The 22,672-nt window shown below is 41.7% G+C and overlaps 1 protein-coding gene across 1 annotated transcript in view; it reads right to left on the bottom strand.

Moving 5' to 3' along the window:
- GLIS1 (GLIS family zinc finger 1) overlaps positions 1-22,672 on the bottom strand; it is a 173,416-nt gene that overhangs the window by 4,157 nt on the left and 146,587 nt on the right. The window contains exons 7-8 of the mRNA XM_065738628.1: positions 20,591-20,741; positions 5,342-5,526 (exon numbers count right to left, since the gene is read on the bottom strand). Coding sequence (XP_065594700.1) covers positions 5,342-5,526; positions 20,591-20,741 — 336 coding nt within the window. The remainder of the gene's footprint in view (positions 1-5,341; positions 5,527-20,590; positions 20,742-22,672) is intronic.

Raw genomic sequence — 22,672 nt, 5'->3', positions numbered from 1 at the left:
GGTTCAGCTAGAGCAGTCATGTCCCACCCACAACCCGTGGGCCACGTGGGCCCAGCTCACACTGTGGCCCACCCCCTGCCCTGTGTCATCATGGCTCATACTGTGCTCTTTGTGTCTGCTGTCGTTTCCATGGACATAGATGTATACCTATGCAGCCTAAGACAATTCCTCTTCACTCAGCGTGGCCCAGGGAAACCAAAAGGTTGGACACCTGTGGGCCAGAGGTTGCTTGCTTCTGAGGAGTGCCAAGATAAATCTGTACACTCGCTGGCTGCCTTGGTTATCCTGCTTTGGGGCACGTGACTTTTGCCCCCTGCATCTCATCTCCTGCTTGTTTAAAACATTTTGCCAGTGGATGTACTTTGGTTCTCACTAAAGGAAGTGGCGAATGAATTCCGCACATCACAGAAGTTATTTATCAGTACAAATTAACTGCTGAGGAAGCAATTTTACACCCTACGACTTTGTGCCAGCATCTTAAAAAAAGATGTTATTTGCCCTCATAAGAAAACCTGAAAACGTGCCACAAGATTTTATGCCAAACATGATGGCCTGATTTAATTCTTGTCCCCCAGTAGCCTCTTCCTGATTCCAGAAGCAGTGCACATCAGTTGCACATTCAGATAACTATGCATTTTTCTATCTCCTCTGACAGGCCCTTCTGAAATGATGTTCTTCACTTGCAGATGACCAAAACCAACCAAGTAAGGCTTAACATTTAGAACATGCCATCAGGACTTCTCTCAAATTGCCAGGAAAAAAGCGAGGGTTGTTGTCGTTCTTTCCCAATCCTACTCAGTAAGACTGAAACATTTCCTAAAGAATATCAAACAAGGACACAAACAGATCTTCAGCTGAGAGAAGCCAGCACAGCTCCACTCTCCACTAGAGAGAGACTCCTGGCTTCAGATGAGCTGTAACTGGTTGCAGAGAGCACTTACATGCATTGCTAGAGAAAAAAACTGAACGTTTTCCAGAATGTCTGCTATACACATCGCTTCTGGGGAGGGCACCATGTGTAAGTTCTCTCTCTGTAATTGCTGCACTTTAGTTGTGCTCCCAAGCTCGCCTTTGTTACATCAATTAAAATCTTTATGATCTACACGGCTGGCACAGTGGCTTATAAAATCCAAGAGCAGCCAAGCATGACAGAACTGACTCAAACTAGTTGGATCCTGGATTGGCTCATGACCTATGGATAAAGGCTTCTTTTGCAGTGTTTTAAGCTACCCTCTAGCTGCTCAGTTGTCTGTGGCAGACAGCTGCCTCAGAATCAGAAGTCTGGAAAAGAGCTGCCATAGCTGTATTTGAAAATGTAGCTAGTTGGGTATCTGTCCTGGGAGGTGGAAATCAGTCTTGGACTGACTGAACCTATGCATACCTCCAGGCTGCAGTACTGCAGGATTGGTGAGTTGCTATGTCAGATTTACTTTATGACTTTTACTACTCTTTCCACCTGCTGCTTCAGCGGAACAGTCTCGGAGCTTCCTTCTGTAGGAGGATGCTGTGGGGTAAATAACTCCCAAGGATGGTACTCCACAAAGAGATAGTATAGGGGATGGTATATTTTAAGTAGTTCTATATAAACAGCATACAAATAATACAAAAGAGAAGATGGCTCACCTTTAGGATGACAAGGCTCGCAGGGGACTCCACATGGGAGGGATCTCCAAGAAGAGATCCTTCCCTGGTGGTGGTCAGCCCTTAAATGGGGTTTGGGAGAGGTGGATTCAGGCTCCACCCCTTCCACTCACACAGGTACATCACCTTCACCTGTGCCCCCATGGCTGACTCGGTGCTCACCTCAGGTGACCAATCAGTGGTTCAGGTCGTGATTCAACAGTTCCCATACAGATGCTGATGACCTTGAGTAGCCTTGTACCATTGAAGAGGCCAGGCACTCTGCTTCAGAGCGTTTGAGCCTCATGTCACTTTGACACTAAGGGAAAATTCGCAGCTTGTTTAAATGCTGTATTCCCAAACAATAAAGTAATAAGATGGGATCAAAAGGCCATGTGAGCTAAAGCAGCCACAAGGGCTTTTGTAATAACTGGTGCTCTTGCCAGATAAGTTTTCGTTAATTTTACGCAACCACGGGAAATGAAGTTGATGCTTGCAGATTGTTTACTTTGGATATGCAGTACAAGGCAGAACTTTAATGCATCTATATATTTTTTAAATGTTCGGTATTAAAGAAAGGTGCTTTTGGTTTGCTCTATTTCACTGTACAATCACAGAATCTTTGGGCTGGAAAGGATCTCAAAGGGCACCAAGTCCAACCATCAACCTGACCTGCTGAGTCCCATCACTAAAGCATGCCCTTAGTGCCACATTCATGCGTCTCAAATACCTCCAGTGATGGTGACTCCACTGCCTCCCCGGGCAGCCCATGCCAGTACTTAATGACCTGCTGTGTCACCTGAGAAAAGAGACTGACACCTCTCCTGAAGCAAACCATTCTCTGATTCTCTGGCTCTCACTACAACCTTGCAGAGAAAACGAGGTCACCCTTCAGCCTCCCTTTCTCCACGCTGAACAACCCCAGTTCCCTCACTCGCTTCTTGAAAGCCTTGTTTTCCAAACCCCATTTTGTTACGGTTCCTTTATGTTTTCTGGAATGCTTCACTTCTACCTGGCTTCCCTCCCATGCACCTATCACAGAAAGCGTAAGGAGCTAGATACGACTAAAATCCCATAACTAATGGTTCAATTAGCAACCACAAGTAGTTGGCTAGTGAAAATTAAACATGGAGCTCCACTGAGGAGGAGTTCTTACAAACTCTCCTCAGTGGTTAAAATATGAAGTAAGCATTGTCTTTTCTGGTGTAAACGTCACTGCTCCTTCTGGGAGAGCAGGAGCAGAGCACCAATTTGGCAAGTGCTCTGCTACTTTATTTTTCCACGTGGATTTCAGGTTTCCCTTCAGTTTGTTTGATTCAAACCACATTTTCTGAGGTTAATTTTCAAGTGAAGAATTTACTACATGTCCTGTCACTTTAAATGAACACTATTAAACGTTTCATGTACACTACGTGTAGAAATACAACAGTTAATAGAGGAATAAACTGAATTCCAAGCATAACATTTAGCTAAAACTTTGCTCTGAAATAACTTGTGGCAGCAAAGCTGCAGTTTGCCACTTCACAGTGCACCAGCTGCTCTGTAAGGCACAACCAGGAGAACTTTAAGCAGCTTTAAAAGGAGTGATGTAACGGACAAATGATTGGAGTAAGTCTATCTTATGTCATTCCCATGGATGTACACAAGTTCTTCAGACTGTATATAATTTCTGAGGAAAAATCATGTCAGGTGGAAGAAACTACAGGATTCTATTGCCTGCCAAATTCTTTCAGCATATACTGATTTCCACGTGATCTTACGACAGCCAGGTTTAAACACATAAACATTGCAGCTTATTATTCTTTCATTATCAGTATTTCTGCTGCCAGCTTGATGATGCTGTCTTGTGAAAACTGCAGATCCACCACCTCTGTACGCTTCTGTACGGGTGCCTGCTTCTGCAGCTAAGCTTACATAGCACTCCTTTCTCAGCAGAAATTCAAAGCTCACAAATCTCTAGAGATTCCATTGGAAAAATGTGCTATTAATGAGCTGAGATGCAAAAAAGACTTAGAGCAAGTAGAGCTAAATACAGGTGAGAGATCAATTGATTTCAAAGCTGCTAATCAAACGTGATTTTTCAATGACCAACTCCATAATGAATTCATAAGATTTCAACATTTGGCCAAAGTGGAAAATTACTGCCTTTTGAAAAGCTCACAACATAACGCTTAGAAAGCAACAATTCATTCAAAAGGAAATGTGGTTCTCTTAAGGAATAAAGTCCATTTATTTAAGTGGTTCAAAACTTGTTCGTCTATGCATTTGTTTCTGCCACAGTAATGAGCTGCTAAACTTTTCTCTTGTGGTCTGTAGTCATTTAGCTCATTATAGCAACATAATCATATATCATTATATGCTATCATAAATCTGCCACTTTTCCCTCACAGAGTTAGTCTTTTAAAATTGAGTAATCTGTTGAGCATCAGGTTGAGTTACTTTTTCCTTCAGCACAAATCATTTAATATAATCTGCTTTAACTCTTCAGACTAAGGCTGTCCAACCGAAGAGCAAAAAGGGTCCTCAGGGACCGGAGGACAGAGGGAAGTGTTGGGATATGGAACCTCATTACAGATATGACGTGTTTATTGGGTTTGTGTTAAAATCCTGCACTGCCTTAGCATTTATTCAGAGAAAGCAATCTCCTGTGCTACCCACAGGTAAAATAATCATATGTAATACTCTACCATCCAAAATGACAGTACAATGAGTTTCAAAGAGCTGGTTATCTGCCTGTACAAACTGATACTCCTAGTTATACTTGCAACCAGACACGTCCTGCACACTACTTTACTGTGAATATTTACCACACTTTAGCAGCATACCGTCTGGATTAGCTTCTGCTACTGGAAGAATCTGTGAAAATCATATCACTTGCTAACTTATAGCTCAAAAATCGTAGAAACGTTATTTAGTTCTCACAGCAGACGTTGGGAATAGGAAAATTAGGCTCCCCATTAAGAAGGCTGGGTAATTCAGATTAAAAAAAACGTTTTAAATTAAGCCATGGGATAGCTGCTTTGCTGCTGCCATTGCTCCCCTCAAATTACACTGACACTCTATAGGTCTGCAGAGTGTCTGTGCAGATTATTATACATAATAACATATAAACAAAACTGCCAAATATTAAATAGGAAAACAATCTTTCTTTATCTAAGATTATATCTAGTATGCCCTCATTAATGGATAAAACAGAACGTTGCCAAAGTTGGCATCTCTTCATCTATTTTAGCAAGCAAGTTAAAAACAACTTTTGGTGTGGGACACTCCCTCTCTCTGAGCTGGATGAAGCCTGGATATTCAGTCAGGAGAGGTGCATAGCTGGTAGGCATCTACTGCCCTGTGTGAGCAACCCTTTCCTGATGATCTAGGACTGAGTCATGGCTATTTCACTTGATCTTCAAATCAGAGTTATTTGTGGGCATAATTCATTCTCATGAACATCTTTTTGGAATCATGTCCTAAAAAGAAGCTGAATCAACGCAACAGATGTGCCGTTGAGATAGCCTGCCCTATTATATTAAGATATCACAGTATGAAGTGCTCTGAAATTTTGACTCTGTCTCAGTAAAATCATGTTAAAAGTAGGAGTTCCCACTGAAATGCTCTTAACACTACAACGCTGTCGGAAAATGTAAAAACTGAAGTCAGTTATTTTTTCTCTACTAGGAATCGGGAAAGCTGAAAAAGAAGAAAGAAAGAAAGAAATAAAGGAAGTTACCTTGAGATCCGTGCTGTACAGATTGGTTTTGAAATTGAGTGTATGGTTTATTTGGTATTCCAGAAAACTGCTGCCCATTTGGGGACTGGCTGTGCGATGATGGAGAGCTGTGTTTCTGCAGTAGGGAAGGTGGAACTAATGCTTTCAGCGGGCTGACAAGTGGAGAGATTATGCTGGGAGCCAGCCTAGAAAAAGAAAATTCAGAAAAACTTCACATATCAAATATGGGAAAATGAAACACTTGAAAGGCCCTACATACGTGATGGCAAGACTATAGAAACATTTACTGTGCAGATATAAATTATGCTGTAAAAGAAACATAATGCATTGCTGCTTTCATGTCTTCATTAGCAGGGAAAGCGGTTAGAAAATGATTTATGTTTCTTTACATTGACTTCCTGTACTAATCGTAATGACAGAATCAAAATGACATCACTCCTCAGAAAGCAACTTAGACACGGGTCAGCTTTAATTTGAAATACTGTAAGCTGGGAAACGTGTCCAGAAACAGAAATGGAGAAGTCAGAATAAGTAAAAGCGTGTAAATTGTTCAAGTGTCTCAGTAGTTGTAGTGGGTAAAGCTTTTCACTCAGGTTTCAGCCAAGACAAAGAAAAGCATTAGTTTTCAATTATTCCTCATAGAGTACTTTTTTGACTGCAAGAAATACAGATTTAACTGCCACAGCTGGCACTGTCCTTACAAAGAAAAGGCCTGCATAAGGGTTTGCTTGTGACAGCACCTCTCGGTGGAAGTCTGAGCCTGAGAGATGGAAAATTCCCCACTGACAGCTGGGAGTCAGGCCAGCACAGGAGCACTGGGACAGCCCCGCTCCGGGGACAGACCCTGACCCTGCATTCCTCAACCTGGAGCAGCCGAAGAAGAGCCTCACGGGGCTGCTGCCACGAAGTCCCTGGGCAGCCCTTCACAGTTGGTAGAGAAGATTCAGTGATTCCCCTGCCCATGGAGTGCCCCCAGCCCACCAAGGCAGGTATGGCAGCTGGCCTGGATGGGATGAAGCCTTTGCCAGAGAACTCTTCTGGCCATTCACAGACAGAAAGATGTTGTGCTGCAGAAGACATGACCACAAACCTGTTCATTCAGGCATAAGCCTTTTTAATAACTGCATTAAATTAACCCTGTAAATGAGTAACTTGTTAAAAAATGGATCTTTTCGCCTCCCACTGTTGCTGTGACAAATGGCTTTTTGCTAAATAGCCTGGGGTTACACTTTCAAATGTGAGGTCTGACTGGAGCAGGCTTTCAGCATATGTCAGAGCAGGTCATGATATATGCCCCCTAGCTGGAAAAAAATACTAAGCACACACCAGTGCAAGGGTACAAAGAATCAACTACAAAAGCGAGTCCAGTCTAACACCGGTGACTTCCCCTAGCAGTGCACAGGCTGTTCAAATATCACACACCATGGTTTGGACCAGCAGGCTCTCCCCAGTTAACTCAGCTGCTTCTTGGGGCACTTGTGGCTAAAGCTTGTGGAGTGAGGCTGTGGTGGACACGAGGCTACGCACTGCGTGACAGCGTTCAGGAAGTAAATACAGATGAACTGTGAATTAAGGGTGACAACAGCATATTCAAGTTTAACATGTAGGCAGAGGAACACTGCCAGAAGCTGTCACAGTGACATAGTGTCACAGAGACATTTATTAAGAGGGTTTTAAATAAATCAACTGGTCAAAGCCAATCCTATGATGAAATAACTCCACCACCCCAAAACAGAAAAATAAGGCGTGTAATACAGACTGCAGAGAGTTCAAATTTCCCCAAATAAAGCTGAAGAAATAAGCAAGCACTGTTAAATGGATGAAGACAAGGACATTTTCAAGCCAAATGTCTAAGAACTGGAAAATAAACCTTGTGTGAGAAATATAACTCCCCATAAACAAAGGCCTGCATACAGATAACTGAAGCAGGATTATAAAGCCAACGTGCAAATTAAAAAATATTGTTAGTCTGTGGGGTTTTTTTCATTTGCTCATTTTTGTTTCAGGCACATATTAAAAAAGAACTCTGCAACAAAAGCTAAGAAGAGCTGAGGCTACAGACACAGCAGGAATGGGGAGCAGGGCTGCAGTGGGGCAATGCAGTGTGGGGCCAGCCGTGCCACCATCAGGTCCCAGGCTGGAGCCAGCTCTACTGAGGGTCAGATGCCCAGGGAAAATACTGAGTTTGTCTGCAGCTAAACACAAAGGTCAGCTCCCACGTGGCTGTAGTTTTTCCTCAAATGTCTCAGTGGAGAAACAGTTAAGCAAAACTATCTGTGGTGCTGCCCAGCGACATGCCGGATCTTCCACAGATTCTCTCAAACGTGTGTCAGTGGTGAGCACTGCATGTGGATGGGGCTGCAGGTATCTGCTGCGAGCTGCAGAAAAGCTTTGCTGCAGTCTCATCCGATGCTTCCAGGGAGTGCTGGCAAAGCACGACCACAAGTGACAGAACGGTCACCATCCCATTCAAAAGGCACACGGGCACATCGTCCTCATCGTGCCAGAAATGCTAGCAGAAGCCAGGAAATACTTCTATCTGAAAGGAGATGAAAAAGATTGCAGTTGTTTTCTTTGGAAGGATAACAGCGAAAAGAGATCATGATGGTGACATTTATATGGATAACGACCACACACGCATTTTAAAGAGAAACAAAAGATGTACTGAAGGCTGGATGAGCCAGAAACCACTCTGAATGAGGGAGGAAAATACTTTTGGTGAGGGAGCACTCTGCCCCTGCCTGTGTTGGGTTTCCTGAGCCTGCTCTGGGAATGCCTTGTGCTGCTGCAGATGCAGCCCCATGTGGGCCTGCACGGCTGCTCTGTGCTGAATGCTTTGTTCGGACTGTGCGGAAATTGCATTTGTAAATTCTGTGCAACTATGCTGCGCAGCAAAACCGGTACATTGAAGTTGTCTGGCTGTGGGGATGCTGGAAGGCCCGGCTTCCCTGTTTCACTCCTCCTAGAGGTTATTTAAACTGGGGTAACAGTGAGATGAATTGAATGGCTGGTACGATTATATTTTAAAGCAGTGCTCGTCCCCACTCGCACTCTTTCTCATTCTTGTTTCTCCTGTGTATGAGCTCAAGGGTTTGCCAGGGTTTGTGTATCAAAGCTTTTGCAGTGTCTTACTGAGAGCAGGAGGCAGGCACAGCAGTGCCAGGAGGCAGCAGGGTGAGGTGTGGGGCCCAGCTCCAGCCAGGCTGCCAGCTCCCTGCTTCCACTTGCTTTGCTGGCCCCGTGCAGGGGCTCGGCAAACATTGCTGCCTGCAGGCAGCCAGTATCCTAGTAACTTGTAGTGTGGCAACTTGGGCTGAGACCCTGAGAGCTCCGTGAAATCCTCAGCTCCCTCTGCCTTCTTTGTGTGAAGAGTTTCACGCAGTTGGAGCAGGTCACCATAATAATCTACTACTTTCTCCACAGTCTCTCCCATTCATGTTTTCCATAAGTTAGGGCACAGTTTTTAGCTAGGCAAAAGCATTGCTCAGCAGAAAAACCAGTCTGTATTAGCACAAGTGGCCAGTATGGGAATCTGTCTCTTTAAAATAGTCATCACAATGCCTACAGCTCAAGCTGGCCCCTAAAATATTCTTGTGTGTGTGCACATGTGCTCTGGCAGACTCAAGGAGAGTTTTTCATCAGCTAACTGTCCAGCTGCCAGTGCCCTGTTTTTAATTCTGTCCCAAATGTTTGCCTACTAATCACGTTGCTGTGATACTCAGGTTGTCAAAGGATAAGCGGAGTCATTCCTGATACAAATTAAATAGCTTAAAAGGAGATGCCTTCTGTGTGGAAGGGGAAACACTGAACTATTTAAGCCAGAAACTCAGCTGGATACATTAAAAATTCCAAGGCAGTAGCTCAGGCATATGTTTCAGTAACTAATAGCCTGTACATTTCCTGTTAATGATGTACTACAACCACAGTTTGCTTTGGTTTGTATATTAATAATAAATATATGCCATATATTTTATTTTAATTGTAACTTGCATAACTCAATAAGTCTGTGGGTCCTTTTGGGGCCTTTTAATACATATCTGTGCCTATATATAGTTATATTGCCACTTTGTAGATAAATACTCACACATACATGGAAAAAAACCCTTCCTTAATTCACTAAATTTAAGGGCTTCTAACTATCCTGAGTTGTAGTGTTCAAGATGATAAACCTTTATCCTGTCTCGACAGCACTATTGACAAAGCTAAGAAAGATGAACTGTTCTTACAGCTTGCTTACACTGCTGATCTGGTCATACTGTCAATAAATTGCATCTTGTCTTATAAAGGATGCTCAATGATAAAACGCTTTCATTATCTCAAGTAACGAATCAAAACACTGCAAGGCTTTTATGACTCCACTATGTCCTTTATGACATAAGGGTAACATCTTAATCATGCTCTTACCTTATTCCTATCCATTTTTTCAGTACAGACACTAATGAAGTTCCTAGCTGGACTTCCTCTCTGAATCCAGCAGATTTTTAGTTGCCTACTGATGGAACTGATATTGCTAAAACATCTTCCTGGATGTGATAACACGGTACAGGTAGGAAAGCCTTTTCATCTCAAGACTTTTGGTGACTTTACACCTAATGGCAGTAGGTGCTTCTCAGTACCTTGTGTGTCTCTTAGAAACAGCTTGTGGATTCACAGGAATCTGCAGGCTGGAAACCTCTGCTGTATTTGTGGTGCTCTCTGGGTGGGTTTCTGTATGGCAGTCAGCACTGCGTTGCAGTGCCCAGAAATCCTCCTAGCCTGCAAGAATCATCTGTGATGAATACGTGTCTCATGCCTTGTTTTATTTGGTGAACACCCCATCTGGAGGACACACTGTCCAGATCCTGCAACTGTTTGCCTCCTTACCTTCCATTCTCCTGTACCTTCCCTGGGTCCTCACGGTGCCAAAACTGCATTATCAGTACTTCATGCATCACAGACAAAAGTGCTGCTGCTTAACGATTACAAATGATTGGTAAAAGTGGGCCAAGAGGCTCACGTTGCATGCTGCTGGGATAGGTCTGAAGTGAGGTGCTAAGGAGAACGTTTACTGGTGATCTGGATAAAGCAGGGGAGAACTGGTGACTGTTCACTGAAAACACTTCGATTTCCTGATAAGCTACTCAGGTGCTTGCAGAAAACTCAAAATAGATCTGAATATACACAGAATGTGGACAAAAGGATGCAAAATGAAACCAAATTTGGAGAAATTAGAGATATTACGTATCAATGCTGAATACAGAAGAGCTGTATGAAATCATCGTAGGATTTAGAAGCCACTGGAGATATACTAGAATAATAATAAGGTTTTCTTACCAAATAAAATTGCCAAAACTATAAACGTGACACTGCAAGAACAGAACTTGAAACACAGTTTGTCAGAATGCAGTGGCACAGTGGAGGAGCCACCTTCCACCATGCTGAAGTCACAAGAATGACAGGGCATTCACCACCAGGAGTGGCAGGTCAGTTTAAAACAAAAGGAGCATTTTGCTCACGCAGCATGCTCTGGCCTGTGGCAGTCAGAGCCACAGGCAGTCACAGAATCACACTGTCTAGATAAGTTTTGTAAAAACGGACTGAACGATTTAATGACCAAAACCAACATTTCCATGCTACGCATGGGGTAATCAAATCTTGTACTTTGGGATGTAAACTGATCACCCAAGAAGTCAGAGAGGAATTCTCACTCTTCCCTCATCGTGCAGCTTCACATGACTGACCAGGTACTGTGGGTTTTTTCAAGTTCCCTTTGAAGCACCACATGTAGGATGGCGCTGAAGACATAACACTAGTCTCAAGGGACCTATGATTTGGGGTGGAATTGCAAGCCTAATGTATTCCTCTCCAGAGGATGCATCAGTAGACAATTATGGAAAAGGTCTAATCAGAAAAATCTTGTTTTTGTAATACTGTCATCCATAGAACAGACACGATGGTACTGGAAGAACTGATCCTAAGTTGACACCATCCCCTGTCTATGAGAGTGCATACATTCCTGTACTGTGTTAAACACTATCTTAAATTACTCAGTTCCACAGCCCTTCTTAGGTGAGCTCTTGAAGGCTGATGAGATGCTACCCATGAAGAGCCACTGACGTAAATGGTAGACACAGAGCACGAACCACCTCCTCACCTCTACTGCAAAGCATCTGCCACTCACAGCAGTGGAAACATGGAAATCTGAATCTGAACAGATGGAATTTGTTAAATTAAAAACCAAAAGGTAGAAGATCTTAATCGATATCCTCTCATTTTAGAAAGCACAGATCTTTAAGAATCTCAAACACAAGTCTGAATAAGATTTAAATTTTCTTGTGATTGTATTTTAACATTACATATTTTTTATTATAAATGTTAAGATTAAATTGTTAAAAGATGCATGTGAAGGAACTATCTAGGAATGCTGTGAGTTAGCAGCAATACCAAACACGCTTCCTAGGGAACAAGTACTGTTAGCTTGCTTTACTTATCCTGCCTCCAGTTTTTGTTTCTCCTAGTAGACATAAAAGAATGTCTCCTAGCATAAAAAAATGGTGTTTTTTCACAATGCACACAAAATGTCATCTTCCAATAATCTTAAAAAATAAAGAACCCAAAGCAAATCCATACAGACATGGATTTTTCTGACCTTTCTGTCAAAATGGTAATGTATGTTTTCTATATTAATCCACAGTACTTAGTCTGAGTAAGAATTAGTTTCACTTTTGCTAGTCTGTTCAGAAACAGCTCCTGGACAAATTAACAGAGTAAGTAATTGTAAAGCCAGATTTAGAGCTGTTTTAAGAGGAGTTCTTCCATCATCTGGCTCATCATGTCTTAACTGCCAAAACCCACACACTGTATGTTTAAGCAGAAAATGCTTGAATCGAAAACTGAAAACTATTGAAAATAATTCAAACTAAGATTCTTGAATAATAACTAAGAAAGAAATGTAACCACAAAATAGAAATATCTGAGATCTAGATGTTTCCAATATGAAAACTGTCTGTTTTTTGGTGGTGGTTTTTTTTTTTTTGTTATGTGATGGCTTGATTGGCACATTCCTAAGCAAGACAGAGAACCTCAACCCATACCCCATTGACTTCAGTGGAAGTAGGACCAAATCCAGGCTAAAAAACATCTGTCCTTTATCTCAAATAACTTTTTATATATTTGGCAGTTTACAACCACACAGTAATACAGCTCTCATGTACACTGTATCGACACATCCCGCTATCTAGAATTTGAGTTTTTAGAAACTCATATTAGTAGGAAGAAAAGTATATAATAAAGCAACAGCATGAAAAGCACAGAGCAAAGAAGCTCTGTGTTCTGGCTTAAGTTACCTATAGAGCACTGCAGCTAGTTACAAAATCTGAGATGTTTCCATGGAACCAGGTTCTGCCATAAAATCCAGCGTGCTAACCATTTCATTCACAGATTTTCTCCCCAGGCATTACAGTTACTTATATTGTGAGAAAGTCCAACTGAGTTCCAGGACCAGGAAATTATTTATTCAAATGAAAAAAAAAAAGAAAAAAAGTTAACACTGATTTTCATCTCTTCCCATAATATTAAAAATGATGTGTAAAGCTCTGCTAATCTGGTCTCTGGATAGCGCCCAATCTCTTGCCACGTGTTTCGGTTCTGGGTCTTGCCCTGAGGGAATTTCTGTCAGCACATGCTCAGGAAACAGTTATACCCTTCACTTTTTTTTTTTTACTTTTTTTTTTAAGACGGACTGTATCTGAAGTTTGGTGAACCTCTGCACTAATCACTGCCAGGTGCCTCTGGCTAGGTTTCTGGAATGCAAGGAATCTTTTCTGACTCTTTCTTTCTTCCTTTCTCCTCTTCCCCTCTCTCCCTGATATATAATAAATCTTTCATTGAAAAGCACCTTGCTGGGCATCACTGCCTTTTATTACCCCTTTCTATAAACAGTGAGCAAACAAGTTGTTAGTCTGTGTGATACTCAGCCTCTGCTCTATGACTGCAAGACAGGACACCACGATCCTGTCGTTCTGTCATGCTGTAGCCAACCTGACCCAGTGCTTCCTGTTGGGAGGCCTGGCCTCTCCTCCTGGCTCTGCTGCTAATCTGGTGTGTGACACCCCTCTGGGTGTAACATCCTAAAGTAGGACTAAGGAAACGCCAGCCTCTTCCTGGCTTCTCGACAAGTATGAACTACTACAAAGGCAGCTCCAAAAGTAATGCCTCCTGTTTTATTATAGAATCATAGAATCAATGGATTACTTTAATCCAGTTCTGCATCTTTCGCTCGCTCTCTCCCTGGGCAGTGTCAACAAGTGAGTAAATGAACACACTCAGAGTTAGAAAGGTTTCACAAACATTATGGGGAACACTATCCAAAAGAGCTTTTCATGTGATTTAAGATTCTTAAGTCATTTAATTGATTTAACATTATAATGCCAGCCAACAGTGATATGAATACAGCTTCAGGATGAAAATTACAGAGGACCCAAAGGAGTCCTTTCCTGGTTCTCTCTAAGGCCTTCTCTTTGGGTCCTGAGTCGCTTACTAAAGCACTCATAATCTTTCAAACAAATACACACAAAAGTCTCGTAGCTGGGGGGGCAACATAACTCAGCATTTCATCTCACTTCACTATCTACACAAAGAGACACAGCTATGCAAACAAGGACTTTTCTATGTTAAATTAATGTTTCTGCAGTCACTCTCAACTGGTATGCAACTTCTGCAGAGCAGTTAAACCTTGGTGATTGCTACTGGAACTATACCAGACTAAAAGACACTTATTTATAAGCATTCATTTGGTAATTTTCCTTGGAAAGAAGCTGACAAATCACTTCAGTGGAAGCTACTACACCTAATGGAAATTTGAAATCTTATTCTAACAGTCTAGCTGGAAAATATATCACTGAAATAATAAATATTAGCATGCTTTAAGTAATACCAAAACTTAGTCAGATAAAATGCACAGCCTTAGGTTCAAATGTTTGCCAGGAAGTAAGTTAGAAAAACATGCAATCAGACACAGATACCGACGTGTACTACATGCTTGAGTGATCTGTCTTACTTTAGTCATTTAAGGTCATTATTCTTTGGCAAGTATGCAGCAAGATGCTTCCAGGTGTACACAGATTCTTTACAGGTTGCTGATGCTGCTTTCTTCAAGTTTACAGTGTAAAAGGCACTATACTGAGCAGTGGGAGATGCTAAGATAACTTAATGACTCATTATGCTATGAAAAATATTTGTGTTTGGTGTATACAATGTGCACCTAACTGGAGAAGTTTTCCTTAGAAAACCAAACGGGAAGAAAAAAAAGAGAAGAATAGTTTGGCAGCTGTTAAGCATACAATTTATCTACAGATAAAAAGCAGTAATAGCTAAAATCATGAATAGAGAGGAGCTATGGTTAAATCCATTTTTACTCTGGTCAGATTTACTCTGACCAATTCCTTTAAACTCCCTCCTTCTCCAGGAACTCTCTTTTATCTTACACTAAGATACATCTGCTCAGAGGGTCTCTTCTGGGCAGTCATCAAGGGCAGATCTTATCGACGTTCGTACATGTATGAAGAGAGAGTGCAAAGAGAACAGAGCCAGGCTCCTGCCAGTGGTGCCCAATGCCAGGTAAGAGGCACTGGGCACAAAGTGGGACACTGGAAGTTCCACCTGAACACCAGGAAGCAAAGCTGCCTGGGTATGGGCCTGGGCACCCTGCTCTGGGTGTCCTGCTTGAGCAAGGGGTGTACCAGAGAGACTGAGAGGTCCTCGCCAGCCTCAGCCATTCTGTGATGCTGTGATCATAGTTAGCACTCACTTTTGAGGTAAGCCTCTCTAACGAATGTCAATCCAGCCCTATTAGACACAGAAACAAAATACATGTCCATCAATTCCTGCTGATGGCCGAGCAATATTTTATCCCATGATCAAGCACTAAGTTATTGGTGTATTACTGAAGGAAGTCTATTCTAATGCTAATTTTGCTTTAAGAGGGAAAAGACTATACAAGTCTATCTGGTCATGATTATAAATGAATTCTGATCACATTTTCTACAATGAGATGAATGACTTGGGATTTGAAACCAGGTGCTTTTAATTGTTGATTTTCTTTGTTACATGAACCTCAGCTCCGCACCTGTACATTGTTCTTTCTTTGGACAGATGTACTGATGCCCTTTTGCGTGCTCAGGTCTATAACACTGAGATAAATTATGATGGGTTCTTGGCTTCCTCCATTGAAAATGTTTTCAGCTGTCAGAGATATCTGTTTCTTGTTATTGGTTTTAGTGCTTTTGAAAGAAAGTCTAAAACACTGACTTGTGTATTCTATTATAAGTGAAGAGTATTCTCCAGAGGAATCCACAATGAATGAATGATGCATCTCCTCGGTACTAGGAACTGTTATAAAAACTGTGTAGGTATTCAGTTCTCCTGAGTATTTCTTGAGTAAAAGTTTGTATCACACAAAGATTCAAGCAATATGCCAGTTCCTCCTCACTTCATGTATATGAGCTCACAAACTTGAAATTTAGCCACAAGCAGTGAAGACATGCAATCATCACTGCAGTGAAGACATGCAATCATCACTGAAGGTAATGAGAATTAGGTACATGTGTATTTTCAGGTCTGGCCACGGATTCTGGCAGATCAAGGAATTTGCATAGACTATTGAAAGGAGTCTTTTACTGGTTTGGAGCAATTTCTTAAACGTGGTAATAGATACAGTCATCAGCAGAAGATGAGCTGCTTGCAGACAACAGTGAAACTCATGGCCACAATTTGAGTCCCATCCCATCTGATAAGAAAGCACCCACGAGACCCCTTGAACACCTGCTAGCAAAGCTGATGCTGAACCCAAGGCCACAGAGCAGAGGTTGGGGTGGCTGGAGGAGGCCTTCTCCCAGCTCCTCAGCTCTCAGAGCAGGGGGAGGGACCAGATTCTGATTTAAAGTCGAGGCTCCTGGCAGCGTAACTTATGGGGCTGAAATGTGGATAGGTTCTGGCTTACACCCCTCTTGTTGCCAAAGTATAATGTAATAGTACAAACAAAAACCTAGCACACAAGATTTCATCTTGCGTATTTTTCTCAACCTTAAAAATACGAGGAATTTTGATTCCAGTGTTCCCTTGTTGAGCAGAAAGGCAGCTCTGTGTACCCTGTCTTACTTTAAGTAAAGGGAAACTACGGAGTAAACTTTTAACAGAGTTCTCTTTTCAGTGCAGTATTTCTGTGGTATTTGAATTAACAGGTGCTAACAAGCAAGCAAACAAAAATTCTGATGCTTAAGTAGCCTGATTAAAACATCTCTTTTCATCTGATTGCTCTTAAGTCCTGCTTCTTGTGATTTGGTATGGGTAAGTGGCTCTTCAGGGGAGACTGGAGCATGGTTTGAACTGGCTGCAGTTAGCTGGTGAGAAGCCTGGATAAAAGAGAGTTGTGCAAGCTCTTTCATCTAACTTTGATCACTTAACCCTTGATATTAAACTCACAATAATTATAAGACTGGATTCAGAGTTCTCATTAATCATCATCTGTGGACATCACCAATGCCTTGATCTCACTAGTCCTTCATTTACTGTTGTGTTTACAGAGAAGAAATGACCTAAATTACCACAGGAGTACATATAGAAGAAAGTTTTACTTTCCTTTTCCTTGGAGACACATCACCTTCTTGGTAAAGTTATTATTTGTCAGTATCCCCAGCTTCTTTGGAGAACATAAGTGCTGTTTGTTATGAGCAACTCAAGCAACTGAGGGCCTCACAGTCACATAGAGAGAGACTGTTCAGATCCTACAAAGTGACCTTGTTAGGCCATTAAGCTAAATTGGTGCAAATCCTTAACGTTGTGTCACCGCTTAAACTCATTTAACTTTAGTCAGATCAGTTTCATTTAAATTGATCATTTATCACAGTAAATATTTTAAACTCGACTTTACGAATGCAATAAGTATATTTTTTTAGATGACTTGGATAATACTGGCAAAAAACAGTAGAGAGAAAGCCAAGTGCAACATTCACAGAGGACTTCATACTAAAAGCTGTGTTTCCATCTTCACATTGCTACAAATCAAAATGGACTACTTTAGCAATGGGCAAAATGAAACCAACGCTATGAGAAATGCAAACGTAACACTTTGCTACTTAAAATAAACAATACATCTGTATTTCAACCTGGATCACGACAAACCCATTTTCTGGATTAATTAATGAATATCAAAGTAAGTTAAAGTAAAATTATTTGGTCTAATATACACTTTATATCAGAATTTGAAAATACATCCTTTGTATTGCATAATGCCAATATAAACACATTTGGTAATGAAGTCAGATTTTGTTAGAACATTTTCAAGTGAATTAGATAATTTTGTCAAACTATTTAAATGTCTTAGTAAACCATTTGGGAAAACTGACTGCTGCACTTGGTGTTGACTTTGGCAACGGATGGTGTAGCACACAGCTTTTTTTTTTTTTAATTAAAAGCCTTCAAATAAAATTCTAAATTTTCTGTCAAACATGAGTACACTGTTTGTACTCTGCCCTCTGTAGATTTTGGCATCTTACATATCTGATGACTCAGTAATTAGATTTCTTGATAGTAATCATTTGGTTCATTCCACAGACTTGAACTATGCAGTGCAGCCTTGTCATCATACTGACTCACAGTACAGAAATTCTTTGCATTTACTTAAAGATGAATGCTGAGACTGCTGACAAATGAGGCAAAACACTATATGTGTGCCAGAAAGCCAAAGCAGTTCACATGAAGACAGGTGTTAGGTGTTTCTTTACTATTGTAAACTGTGTCTATTTCGTATGAGTAATGGCATTCTGCTAGGAACCAGCAAAGGTGTAGCAGTCCTAGAATTTGGTGACTCCAAATATTAGGTTACTGAGTGATTTTTCCTACTGAAATGAATAAATGCTTCACACAAAACCATGCTAAATGAAACTCAAACACTATTAGTTCAGACTAAGCTTCCTGTATTTGCAATTAAAATGTCACGTATGTGCTTGATTTCAGCAGTCATTAACAATGTAAGCAAAAATAATTCACATACAGCAAGGGACTGGGACTGGGCATGACAATACTGAATGCAGATTATTCCAATTTAGAAAATGGTATTTGAGATCCTGAAAAATTCCAAGTTGTTATGTCATGAAAATAGACAGCTCGTTTGAAAATAACTATTTAAAAATACCTTCCAGTCTCCACTTTGAGATGTTTGGTTTGTAATTAGAAATTTATTTTCATCACAGTCCTACATTTTGTCATAGGATATTAACTGCAGTGTTTCTGCAAAGACTTTACATTACTTAACTATATAAGCACTAAGGTAATAAAACAGCAGTGTTGTCTCCTCTGAAAAGAGTACTTATTCCATGAAAACTGAAAACAGCAGAGACCATTCTGATGGAAGCTTTGGCCTAAGCAAATGATCAAAATGTCTGGAGGAGCTCAGTGAGAAACTCGATTCACTCAGCACAGTGAGTGCTGAAGGGAAGTGCAGTGCTCTCAAGAGGAGATGTGAGGGGGGGGAGAGAGAATTCATCTGGGAGCTTTCGGCCCCTCAAACTGCACAACTGGCTGCTACCATCATTCTGATCAAACCTTTGCTTTTGTTTCTTATTAGCAGTACCAAAAGGCAAAGTGCTTTAGAAACAAACCTACTTTAGTGACAACCTCCTAAAGTGTATCCTTAGTTCATTTCGCTCTCAGCTGGGATGTGTTGCCTTACCTCCCATAGGAAACCTATCCCAGAATCAATTTGAAGAGGAAACAGCTGAGCAGCACACTGGGGAGCAGAGAGAAGAAAGCATCCTGCTTCGCTGGACTCAATCAGTCCTACGCTGCAAGGAAAGGATCTTTTGTGGACTACCTTCATGTTGGATTCTCAGTCTCCTTTCCTCCTGTTTGCACTTCACTGCCCTCTGCTCCAGAACACTTCACATTTACTTGCTGAAACTTCCACCTAAATTCCTGTGCGCACTGCCTCGTCTTGGCTACCTCCTGTCAACAGTCAATGAAAGATCAAGAACATGGGTGGGAGGGTGGTGAGGAAGAGGTACAAACACCTTAAGTAACATTTTGATAATTTAGGGCCAGAATACATCTATTCCTATGACTGGCAAATGTGCATAGTTCATTGGAGGGCTTTTGTACCTCCTACTGGCAGAGATCGGAAGAGATGGCTGAAAGAGGAGTGAGATACTGAAACTATTCTTGTTAAAGCATTCACTCCCCAGTTCACAGAAAAATGAAGTAGCTTGTTCCTAATTTCCTCAGTTGTACCATTCATTATTCCACATGTAACTTTCCATACAGCCCACCTCCTATCCATTGATAAAAAAGCACGATTAAAATCTTTCTGGGCTTTCTTTTCCCCATACAGAAGAAGGGATGAGACAGTCACTGAACAAAAATGGAAAAAAATCCACTCTCAATTGCTGGCTTTACTAAAGAACCTCAACTTATTATTACAAAAAAAAAAAGTCTTTTGATCTACCAGTGTCTCGGGTTCCTGTCATTAAAGCAAAATCAGAGTACCCTCCCTGTCCAAAGTGCTGGGAAGAAAAGAATGCGTGTTTTATATTTGATTTGCATCTGTGTAGGCACACAGAAGCTTCTAGGATGAGAGCAGAATTTTGTGGATTGCAGAGATTCTTTACTGTTGAGATGTTCTGAGATTCCCAATGGTGGTACAGAAATATCACATACTGTACCAATGCAATCTGTAGAATCAGTGTGATAATACATCCTTCCCTGATTAAGGTTTTCTGGTAAATGCTTGCAGCTGAAAGGAGCATTACTGAAAGTCTTAACAGAGTGCAGGGAAGTGAGAAAGCTTGCCATTCTGACACAAAGTCTTGCAAAGGCAAACACTGCCTCATTCCGAGTAAGTCATAGCTTGCTTTTTTACCCTGCAAGAAGAAAAAGCTGAGAAGAGACCTCTGCACTCATCCAAACAAGAAGTCACCAAGGAAGAATTATAAAAAAAAATTAAATGCAATTGCAGTCAATGAAGAAAACAAACCTCTGACAAGAACAAGGCCCTGAGTAGACTGAGAGTAATATCAAAGTTTGCCCTGCTTTGCCTGGAGGATGACCTTTTGAGGTCCAATTCAAAGTGAATTTTCTGTGATTCTAAAACAAATGACATAGCTTACTTTTGGTCAGTGTTTTTCATTCAAGCTGCATCCGTGCAAAGTATAATATACAATTAAGTAGTCATTATCATGCCAGGCAGAGACCAAGCACGATTCACATCACATCACATACCCTTCCCTGGCACTCTCCAATGGTGACTGATGGTGATGTGGGCTGGAAAGCGCAGAGTCAAGAGGATGGTGTCTTGAAGGGATGTCATGAGAAGGTGGCAATATACCTGGTGAGGGACCATTATGGTTAGCGCTGGAACCACTGTACATGCCTGTGAACAAACATACATCAGGTTGCAAAATAAAATAAGCAAGGAAATGAGCATTCAAGTAAATCCCTGACAGTCCCTGGCTCCTTCATTGTCCCCCATGCCCACCTTGACACGTTCATAGAAAGCACATTTCTGCTGGGGCAGTAACAGAAGTTATTTCATCCACTAAGGCAGCACCCAGGCTGTTTAAGTTTACTTGCCTTATACCTTACAGAGTTTTGCCCAGTGGGGCATGTACACACAGAAGGACTAGAACAGCCACTGACATTGTACTCTGAAGGTTGTGGGGGCAGATGAGGTTTGATGAGCTTCAACACAGCCGTCCCCACACACTCCATATGGGCTAGTTTATTTGCCTTCTTTCTTCCTGAAGTACTCACCTTTCCTATTTTGCTCAGTGTGTGCAGAGTAACACACTCGGGAAAAGGGCTGTGAGTCAGCTATGCTTTGACGTGTTCTACTTTACTGGCAGGGCTCTGGATGGCACTTGTCCCAAACCCTCTGAGTGACGTGTAACAAGCAAAAAACAACAGGAAAATCTGCAGCCACAGAGAATGTGCGACAGCTCTCTGGGTGGATAAGCAATGGCTGAACGTCAGCATCTGTTTCTGTGTGACTGAAGAGCAGAACCACTAAGGCCAGATTCTAGCCACCTTTGTCAGGGCCTTCAGATGAGTCAAAAGCCTCGCATGAACAATGAGCCCTCAGCTGCTGATAGATCCAAAAGTATGAGAATGAACCACATCATCTCTGTCTCCCACTAGACAGAACATTTGTCAACCAGCCAGTGAAAACAACTTGCTTTCTGCACTGAAAACCAGACAGAAGGAGTTTTAAGTCAGATGTTCCCAGGTGATGCTAGGATTTATTTGTCAAAGCCTCATCTGAAAACAGTAAGTCAGTAGCTAGGACGCTATGCTGTGAGAATTCCATTATTCTGCTCGTGGTTTCAGTCCATTTTATTATACAAGAGATTCCCACAAATCCTTGTTGTTCACACAGTTATTTCCAGGCTTGGCAGATACCAATGTGACTTTGATGTACAGTGTCATTTCACACTTGGGCTGGATCTCCCCACGCCATTCAGGCATATTGGCAGCACAGCCTGGAGGAAACTGGTGAATCTAGGAGATTTGTGCTCTCTAAGGATATCAGACTTCAGAAAGCTTTAATGCCCGCTGTTAAAAGCTCACACCAAAAGCTGAGAAACTCTCAAAAGAAAGTTTCGGTAGTATTGCAGCCAGCAAACACGCTCAGTTTTTTGTCTTACACCAATGAACAGTTTATGAATGTTGAAGTGATCTCGAAGAGCTGCTCTTTACTGTCCCAGCTTCTGAGGATTGTTTCCATTATTTGCCTGGGGTGGATAATGAAGACAGAGCACCAATGTACCCGACTCTTAGCTACTGTTCAGTTAATATTTTTATGAGAACGAGAAAACCACGGTCAGCACGGCCCTATAGAGAAGCAAGAAAGTTTTAATAAGAACACCCCACACATCCATATGTCCATAAGCTGTGCCCTCGTGCTGCCTTACTGTGGGGTCTCTGGCTCCCCTCGCCCTCACACCCCCCCTCTGCAGCTCAGCTACTGCAACCTAAGCTGAAGCATGTCGGGATCAACCCAGCCATCCCCATATCCTCTGGGCCACTTTGATGAATGGCACTACACGTGTGCCAGGTGCTGCCAAGCAGCCCTGTCTGTCTCCCCTGCAGGGAAACACTAATTTTGGCTGCCACGATTCACGAACCTCATCAGAACACAATATCTCTGAAGCATTCATGAAATGTGACTGAGCTTGGCTAATGGATCAAAAAGAATACTGTGGGGAAAGAGACCAACACACATTTGCACATTGAGAGTACTTCTAAGGCCATGTGGCACAAGCTATGGAAGATGAGTTTTACTGTGAGATTCCACGTGAGTCTGCA

Source organism: Cyrtonyx montezumae, unplaced genomic scaffold (genome assembly GCF_038088225.1).
Source record: "Cyrtonyx montezumae isolate F1298 unplaced genomic scaffold, pur_monq_1.0 scaffold_1, whole genome shotgun sequence".
NCBI classification, from domain to species: Eukaryota; Metazoa; Chordata; class Aves; order Galliformes; family Odontophoridae; genus Cyrtonyx; species Cyrtonyx montezumae.
The sequence above is the reverse complement of the archived record's forward strand: the minus strand, read 5'-3'. Positions and strand labels throughout refer to the sequence as shown.